The sequence below is a fragment of the Ascidiella aspersa genome, chromosome 7 (genome assembly GCF_963924565.1).
Source record: "Ascidiella aspersa chromosome 7, kaAscAspe10.2, whole genome shotgun sequence".
NCBI classification, from domain to species: domain Eukaryota; kingdom Metazoa; phylum Chordata; class Ascidiacea; order Phlebobranchia; family Ascidiidae; genus Ascidiella; species Ascidiella aspersa.
This window is the reverse complement of record NC_139453.1, coordinates 26,964,302-26,973,706: the sequence shown is the minus strand read 5'-3', so window position 1 is coordinate 26,973,706 and position 9,405 is coordinate 26,964,302. Positions and strand designations below refer to the sequence as shown.

General features: G+C 35.0%; 1 protein-coding gene across 1 annotated transcript; it reads right to left on the bottom strand.

Annotated features, from left to right (window-relative positions):
• Positions 1-333: 333 nt before the first annotated feature.
• On the bottom strand, positions 334-7,444 carry LOC146138740 (glutamyl-tRNA(Gln) amidotransferase subunit A, mitochondrial-like). Its single transcript, XM_083393985.1, has 10 exons — positions 7,333-7,444; positions 6,879-7,015; positions 6,020-6,205; positions 5,651-5,797; positions 4,419-4,594; positions 3,182-3,294; positions 2,590-2,682; positions 1,971-2,050; positions 1,308-1,442; positions 334-736 (listed from the first exon to the last, which is right to left on the bottom strand). Exons 1-10 carry the CDS (start codon positions 7,366-7,368, stop codon positions 334-336), a joined length of 1,506 nt encoding a protein of 501 aa, XP_083250111.1. The 5' UTR covers positions 7,369-7,444.
• Positions 7,445-9,405: the final 1,961 nt, after the last annotated feature.

The following is a 9,405-nucleotide window of genomic DNA, read 5'->3' as shown; positions in this document are numbered from 1 at the left end:
GCTAGATATAGTTTATTTAACCAAATATTGTGCTTGAAGACTTAACAAACTTGCTAATGAGAATATTCAAATGTGAGCCGTACAACGCTAGACACGCAATTGGTTAAAAAACATTACTTTTTTCGGTTATAACACTTTGTAAACCATGCAAGTTGGCTTCAAAACGCCCAACTCCTATCATTCCAACGCTAATTGTTCACCCTTTAATAAAAATAGGTTTAATAAATTAACAGAGCAGCAAAATATACTAAATCTTTCTAATACAAAGGCTTATTATCCACTCCACAACCTTAAAAAAAACTTCAAAAATTGTGTATATTTATTAGCGAGCACTCAGGAAAAGTCCAGTTCGAGCCTTGGAAAATTCGAATTGGCCTCCAAAAACTTGGCGGCTCGCAAGAGTTTCTGTTCCTGGCAATGGGAGGCAATAAGCTGAAGGGCAAGCGGTAAACCTTCTTCGTTTAAACCCGTAGGCACAGAAACGGCCGGTACGCCTGCGAAGTTAACTGCAGGTAGCAATTGGTCGAGGCTGTACTTTTCGCTTGCACCGGCGTAGTCTCTGTATCGGGGAGCTGCGCTGGCTGTCAGCGGAGTTAGAAGAACGTCAACCCCGCGAAAATCTTGCGCCCTTTTTGAGGTTTGCGGCGACTCGTCCGCCGGCAAAAATACGGCCTTAAAATCGTCGCTGATCAGTCGACGCACTTTCATGGCCTTTTCGTAATACTTTTCGTAGTTTCTGGAAGGCAGAACATACTCTCGCTTCGTGATAACAAATTTAGTACAAAACCATGTGTTTTCTCTTAGAAGAAAGGTTACCACTTGTGGTTGTAGTTAAAAAACAAAAAACAACCAAGTACGTCTTTCAAGGAGAACATGTAGTAACGTCCGGCACTTAAAGATAGGATCAATAAAGAATACAAAGAATTCATTTAGTGACCTACAGCTTGGTGATCCGAAAAGTTATTTTTTTGCCCTAAAAGCTTGTTTTATTGAAGTAAAGCATGTTGAAAATACCGAGTGAAGCACTTTGTCGTTGAAAGATTTGAAGAGTGGCCTTTGTTTTAGATAATTGTCAATTAAAATGAGTTTCTAAAGCTGCTGAAACAAAATCCAACAGGGATGTTAACTTGTAAAGGGCGAAAAATTAAATTGCATTTTTTAATTGTTCAAGCTTTCACGATTGCTATAAATTTTCAAAGGATGAGAAAAGAAATTTGAAACGAACGCCCTAAATTTTAAAAGACGTACGAAGAAAAACTACCGGATCGCCTACACAAAAGTGTAAATCAAATTTAAAAAGTGCTTACTTTTTTAAAAGGAAATAGTTGCCGGCGACGATTCTCTGCTGGACAATTTTGTTGAATCCCTCGCTTCTACTTCTCGCGTACATTTCATCCAGGTATCTTCCCTCAACGCGATGACCGTACTCGAGACCGTCGTATCTGCGCGTTTAAAGAGTTTTAAAGGACTTAAGTCCCAGTCAATGACTCCAGCCGCAAGACCGAAGTTAGAGCAACATTAACGTCGAAATAAAAACACAGACCGGAATAGGACTAATGCCTAATAGTCGTAAAACCGTCTAAATCGGAATAAGTCCTGAAGCCGTCGAAATACGAACTCAATGGCCAGAATCAGGTCTATACAACACTTAACCGAACCCCAAACCGGCAGTATTTAAACTATGCCAGACCCATGCCCTCCGATGCGAGGCCAATGGCCCAGATCGTCCCATAACCTCTTCCTACAGTTTAAGAGTTATTTTGGCACTTAGACCTTATTTTGATCATGTGTTATTCAGACGATAAAGTTTTCTTCTGCAAAGTCCTAATATACAAAGGTCAAAGGTTATTTTTAAAAAGTTATTTTTAATCGACTCCGAAGCCCTGGTTTAAACTTATGTAGCCATTCTTAAACAAATAACCTTGACTCTTTAATAATAAGATAACCGCGGTTTTAAGTGTATGAAGTACCTTGATTCGTTGGAAGCGACTTCTGCGGAGCAAAGAACGTGGTAGCAAACCAATGCATGTTCAGTATGCGGGAGACTTACCTGCGTACAAAAAACAGTTAAATTGCCAACACGCGACAAGACCTACAAGGCAACAATACCTAAAGCAGACAAATCTGTATTTCTGTATTACCACAGTATTAAGACCAACCACATAATAATAATAAGTCTAAATGTTCTGAATAAGTAAATCCGTCGAAATAAGGCCTAATTGGCCAAAATAACGCCTGAAACTATTCAAACGGGGACTATCGGCTGTTTTTGTGTAGACGTTTGTGCTCCCTAGTTTGACCGACGCCGTTAAGGCACCGCTGTTTTGCCGCTCGATTGTTTGGACCTGTTTGGGGTTAGTTGTGGCTAACTGGCTACTGGCCGGGGTTGGAAAATGGATTGTGTAAACGATGTTTGTGATTTTCGTAAATGATTTTGACTTAAAACCATTTTGACAAAATTTGACCTAACGTGTAAATTTTAACAAAATTTAGTCGTTTTATAGAAATTTAGTCGTTTTAAAACAAGTCATAAAACAATCGCCTTAGCAATAACTAATCACATACAAGTTATGAACCACCGACACTTACAGGGATCACTTTTGCTCCGGCGTCAGAGAAAACTCCGGCGGCCCAATCCCACATTTGCAGGACATTCTCCGGCAGGCCCCGGCCGTGGTACTCCTGCAAAGAAAACAAAGGCTGTTGGCAAACTTGCACAACTAGGTAATTCTAGTTTTCTAATTCAATGAATTAGAGCAAAGTGCGACTAATTACAATTCTAATCTAATTTAAAAATTTAATGTGTGCTCAAATTCTAGTTCTAATTTAATTCGCATTTTACTAAAAATGCTACATTGTCAAACGGCCTTTTTAGTCTCTCAGTCGAATCCAAATAATTTAAATTAAAGCTTTTTGGCCGATAGAACTTAGGGGAATTTTAAAGCCTAAAAGCCAAAACCTATAAAAAAACAGCACAGGAATATTTGCAAGTTACATTCTGATTAGAATAAATTGCGATTTAAACTAAATTTGAATAATTCCTAATTCCGAAAGTATGTCAGCAATTGGGTTGTGTGCGCATTTGGCACCGGCAGAGTATTCACCAAAAAGGCAAAATTTTGGTCCAAAAGCCCAAAGGGTAAAATTCCTCCCGGTTGACCTTGTAAACAGATAAACTGACCTTGGGAATGCCGACCACGAGATCATTAACCGATTCCTCTTCGTTCAAATCGACTTTTGGGATTGCGTGTTGTCTCGTTGTGGAGTCCATAGGATCGTGACCGGACAGCAAGTCTTTAAAAATAACACGCAACGATGATCATAGCATTATATAGCAGTGCGTACAGTATATACACTGTACCAATCTTATATTTTCCGAGACGTGGCCGGAACAGGGTTGTCACAAATCTTTGAGCCTTTAAAAACCTTTGAATTTCTTTGAACTGATTTGCGTTTTGAAAATTCTTTGCAAAACCCTATTTTTCCCAAATAACTTCAAATTTATTTTTCGTCCAACTTTAGTTTTAGAAAATACTAAAACAAAACCATTTTTTTTTTAATAACTGTTGTTAACATATTAGTTGACTGTTTTATTTTCAAATAATATTCAAAAAATATATCGAGCGGTACACTTTTAGGTATTTTTGTTTAATTGGTTTCATAAGTGTGTGGTAACCCTACCGAAGAAATAATCAGAATTTTCTTTCAAATAACAGAATTTGCCTGAATCCGAATGGTGAAAAACTTTTATTATTTGTCTAAACCTAGGGTATACGGATCCCAAGGGGTACGTAAAAAGTTGAAAGGGGCTCACGGATGCACTGGAAATTTACACAATTACTATTAATTCTTAAATGTAACTTGGAAATGTTGAATGTAACAATTTTTTGTCCCTTTAATTCTACAAATATTGCATACAAATTTCACTGGTATTCACGGTTGCCACAATATATAAAAAAGATAAGACAATCAAAGGCTGTTCAGTAAAATTTTGCAGTTTTTTTTTAATCTAAAATTAGGTCGCTTTACGTTTTTCAATAATATCCGAAAACAACGCAATTAAAAATAGTTTTTTCTAATAAAGGAACACATAACTCATGCTATACATAAAATAAATTTGAAGACTATTTAATTACTTAAGGTTTTTCAAAAGATTTTCAACACGAAAATCGATCCAAATACATTTAAAACTTTTGAACATTCAATCAAGAGTATTTTATAAAGAAAGAGGCTACTCACTCACCTGGATATCGAAGTAGTTCAAATCGACATATAATCACTAACGGGTGCAAGCGTAAAGAGCAATCCGGTCAAATAGCATATGGGCTACTCCCGGGGCTATTAACCCGGCTAACAAAATAATTTAAATCGATTTCCGAAAAATAACATTGAAATGTGGAATGTGAACAGATCCTCACTGTAAACAAATGCGACGTCGTCGATTGATTTGGCGAACACGCCGGAAACGTCGCTGGAATTCATGAGGGTGATCAAGCCGTGGCGGGACAGCGCCCCATAGGTGGGTTTCAACCCCACAACCCCACAAAATGCAGCGGGTAACCTTACTGAACCACCGGTGTCCGACCCGAGTGAACTAAAAATAGAAAGATATTGAAAAAAAATGCGAAAATCCGCCATGCAAATTATTTCAAATCATTTTAAACCAGGGAACGGTTTGGTTTAACTTTTCCGTTTCAGGTTTGGTTCAGTTTTAAGGTTTTTTTTCGGAATCTGGTTCAGTTCCGGTTTCGGCTCGGAGCAATTTAAAAGTTACGGTTTAGTTCCGTATCGACTTAATTTGTTTTCAAAACCGTTCACAACGTTTCCGATAAAATATAAGTTGCATTAAACCTAAAAATGAGTGTCAATAAATATAGACAATAATATTATTGAATTGTAATTGGAACTTAATACGCGTATCGTGATGCATAAAAAACAGGCAGCTCATTTTTAAACTGCCTAATGAAGCAACAAAGAATATTCAGTTTTATTTTGATAAAACTTTAAACATGTTAAAACTTGACTTTGTAAATACAACTTGTGACGTCATGCTGGAGTAAACCGCATTTTTACAGGTCCGGGTTCGGTTTTAGGTTCTTTTAAAATATTAAGTCCAGATCGGGTTTGACTGAAATTTTACAAAAAAACGGTTCAGTTTGGTTGCGGTTCAGAAAAAGTTGGCCCAAAACCGGTTAATAGAGATCCGGTTTAAGTTCAACTCAATGTTTTGAAACCATTGACAAGAAATTTTACTTTATATATTTTTTTTATTTTTTTTTAAGGCTAAGCAAAAGGAAAGTGTCAGTGGTTTACAACCTTTTTAAATAGTTTGCATGGTGGCAGCCTTGGATTTTTTCATTGTTTAACAAATATATATATATATATAGAAAAATATAAGTAAAGCGGTTAATTTGATATCTTATCACAAATCCATTCTGTAATGTTGTTCAAACAATTGCTCTCATAGGCAGCACATACAATTTCTGAGTTTTGTTTAGATTTAACAACTTTTTGATAAAAAACTATAAAGTAATATTATTAAATCGATTTAAAAACAGTATTTTTACCTAAAAATGTGAACAACCTTTGGTATATATGCCGCATTTAGCAGACAGCCTTACAATGTGTTAGAATACTATCACAAACTTACAAGAAACTGGCACCAGTGGCAACCGCCACTGCGCTTCCTCCTGAACTGCCACCCGCCACATGCCAGTCCTGCTCTTCATGAGGCTTTTTGAAGTTGTAATTCCATGGATTTCTTGTTGGTCCAAATATTGATTCAACAGTGCCTGATCTTAATTATTGTAAATAAGAGGGCTCTGTTTAATTGCTAAAGATTTTTTTTCATTTTTTTTTCTATAATTTTGGTTTTATTTGACAATTTTAGTAATGCAATACAAGCTAGGAGGTAAAGACATGCCAACAATTTTGGTAAAGCAGTTGTGTAAAAAGTCACATACTTTATCTTAGTATGCAACTGTCTTGGTTTATTACTATTAGTTACTTGTAAAGTTACCCCATCCCGAATTCGTCTAAATTGTTTTTTCCAGTCAAAGTTCCACCGGCATTCAAAAGTTTGTTGACGACAGTTGCATTGTACGCTGGCCTGAAGTCTTTTAGCATTAATGAGCTGCATGTCGTTGGAAAATCCTTTGTGCATAAGTTGTCTTTCACAGAAAACGGGATTCCGTATAAAGGCTTTCTATAAATTAAAATGGTAAATACAACATAAATACCCTTTCTGGAGGAAATTGATATCACCTTGACTAAGACATTTTGGATGTCACATTTACTAAAGATGACACAAGCTTATATCAAAGGTTCTTAATCAAGATGATGTTAATATACTCAACCTTTTTGAAATTTCATTAACAAGCTAGTAGTAGTAGGATAACATGATATGTTAAATAATTTGGCCATTAGAATATATATATATAGCAGTGTTGTAAACCAGTAATTTTGAAATGACTTAAATCCCAGTTAAGTCATTTAACAAAAAAGCTTTAGTCCAAGTCAAGTATTTTGCAAGAATAGCAAGTCAAGTCCCAATCAAGTCATCATGAGAGCAAGTCAATTTAAAGTCATGTCATTGACATTAAAGCAAATAGGTAAACTAGTCTGATTATAAGCAACAACTTAACTAAAACAATACCACAAACACAATATACAGTATTAAGTGTTTAATGTGCAAAACTTGAGAAAAATTTTAATAAAAAAACACTTAACTTAATCCCAAGTCATTTGTCCAAAATACTTAAGTCAAGTTGTTTTGGTCAAAAGACATCAGTCAAGTCAAGTCAATCATGAAAAAAGTGACTAAGTACACTCAAGTCAAGTCAATGACTTGAGTCATTACAACCCTGATTAACACTCACCTTGCTTCATCACAGTTATTGCCGTGTGTTGACAAGGCTGTAAAACAATTCAGATCTTCAACATCTTGAATTCTCTGAGCGCAAGCTGTAATCACTTCGTTTGTTGTAACAGCACCATTCCTGATCAATTGAATAACCTTAAGAAAGTAAATTAGGAATTTGTATGGGTGTTGAGGAATTTACTAAACATTGCATGTTTTACATTAGAAATGCTCAACATGTTGCCAGAGTCGTGGTGACTTAAGGCACTATTAAAATGATCGGTTTACAAGACTGCTTGTTGCCCACGGTATCAATAATTATTTTGGGTTTATTACACAAATCACACCTGGTTAACTATCATAATTAATCTAAAACTTTTAAACAATGTGAACACAGTTCTTATTTTATATCCAAATATTATTTTATATCCAAGTATCGAATTACACACATAAATAATAATATGTTACAGTACCTGAAGCAGTGGTTTGTTCAGAATATTTGACGGCATTTCACGTTTCTATACCTAACACACCATATTAAAACTTAAAACCGGTGTTTCACAATTCGTCCTAAAGGAATAGCTGCTGTATAAAAAATATCAGTTGAACCTTGTTTGTTAAATGCCATAATTTCTGGCAACTAAGATATTTTCTATATTAGTGCTCCACAACCTTTTTTCACTTGCTGCACACTAGGGTTCCTCTCCAAGAATGTTTTGACGGGAAATTCCCGGGATTTCCTGCAAATTAATGATCACAAATCTCAGTAATTTTTTTTTATAGTACTGGTTATTCGGCAACATGGCAAAACTTGTTGTTTTTGACTGACATAAAGAAAAAAATATTACCAAACCTATTAAAGTCGTTGCCCCAGTTGCTTTATTTGCGCCATCAGCGGAAAAACTTTATTATACCAATAAAAATGTGCCCTGTATGCGTTTTTTTTTTAAATAAAAACAAATAAGGGTGCAGCTTTTAATACAAGAAGGTCTTGTAAGATTGCAAAAGCAATACGACACAACATAAATGAGCTTAATTAAATGTTTGGAGCTTATAAAAAATAATTTTAAACAATATAATTAGGTATAATTTTTCATCAGGATTCATACGAATTTTTATTTTTCAATCCCGTTTTCCGGTAGTGAAAATATCCAGGAAAAAGAGGAACCCTACCGCACACTAAAAGAGCTAAAAACATTTAGCAGCACACCTACCAAACATTTTTAAATCAAAAATAGACCAAATCGACAATTAACTAAGGCATACCAGAGAAAGGGGAGCTATTTTTAGTTACATTTTTTAGGATCAAATATTTCAGTTCTCTTTCTTTTTTTAATGTGTTTCATTTCAAAGTTAAAAAGTTTGTCTAAATAAACTAGCGTTTATTTTCGTTCTACGCACGAAATATGTTAGGTCCTCGACATAAATTCGCTTATAATATTTAAACTTGATTAAAGGTACATGACATGTTTTATGACGTATTTTCCAACATCATATTTTAAAGTTATTATGACGCTTCCAAACAAAATTTTAAATCCGTCCCCGGGTTCGTTGTAAGATGGGGAGCGTTTAAAGAATCTGTCGCGCCAAGGGGGTGCTAGCACAAAAAATGTTGATAAACGCTCGGTTATATATTAAAATTTCTGCAAGATAGAAGCAAGAAGTTTTTAAATTTCGTTTTCGCACAAGTAAATGGGAGATACCTAAGGGAGATACCCGTTTTAATAATATCAAAAAGATACAAACGTTTAGATCTACTTGTATTTGTAATAAAGTCCATAAAATTAATATTTTAAGTGTACCCAGCAGTGATTTAATGACTTTTTAGATAACCTTAAGTCACCGTTTTTAAAAGACTTGGCTTGACTTAAAGTCTTTATTTGACGCATGTTAAAGTGCTTTAATAGTAAAATTAGGTTATTTTAGCCAGGTATTTAATGAAATTAATGTGAACTTGCAATTTGTTACGTTTTTTGTATTTGCTGTAAAAACTGTATGTCAGGATGGAACGTTTTCACCTTTTCAGAAGTTGAATATAACTTTTGTACGGTACCAATGCTGTAACTTAAAATTGACTTGTGTAACAAGAATTGGACTTGACCTGCTATTTGTTGGAAATGACTTTTGTATAACAACGGTGGGCAGCACCACCGTAACACTTAACTCTACTAATTCGAAACTAAACAAACTGCCCTCCTAATTTATTTTTAAGTGGATATAGTCAGACGGAGAATAATTTTTTAAATTTGAAGAATCGGCAGAACTGCGCTTGCAATGACAACAGTTAACAATAGCGCAAAATGCCTTGACTGGGACTTTTACAACACTGTTATTTTTGTACAATCTACAATCTTTTATTTTAAGCTTTAGTGTGCAGCAAGTTGCTTCACTAAACTCGCTTACACTTAATAGTCAGTATACGCTAAGAAAATATTTATTGGTCACCCTTAACTCGGTGTGGCTTAATCTAACACCAACATTTTCTAGTATTTATAAACAAATTAAAAAAGTTCCCATTTGCCATATCATACCATTACAGCTTAAAA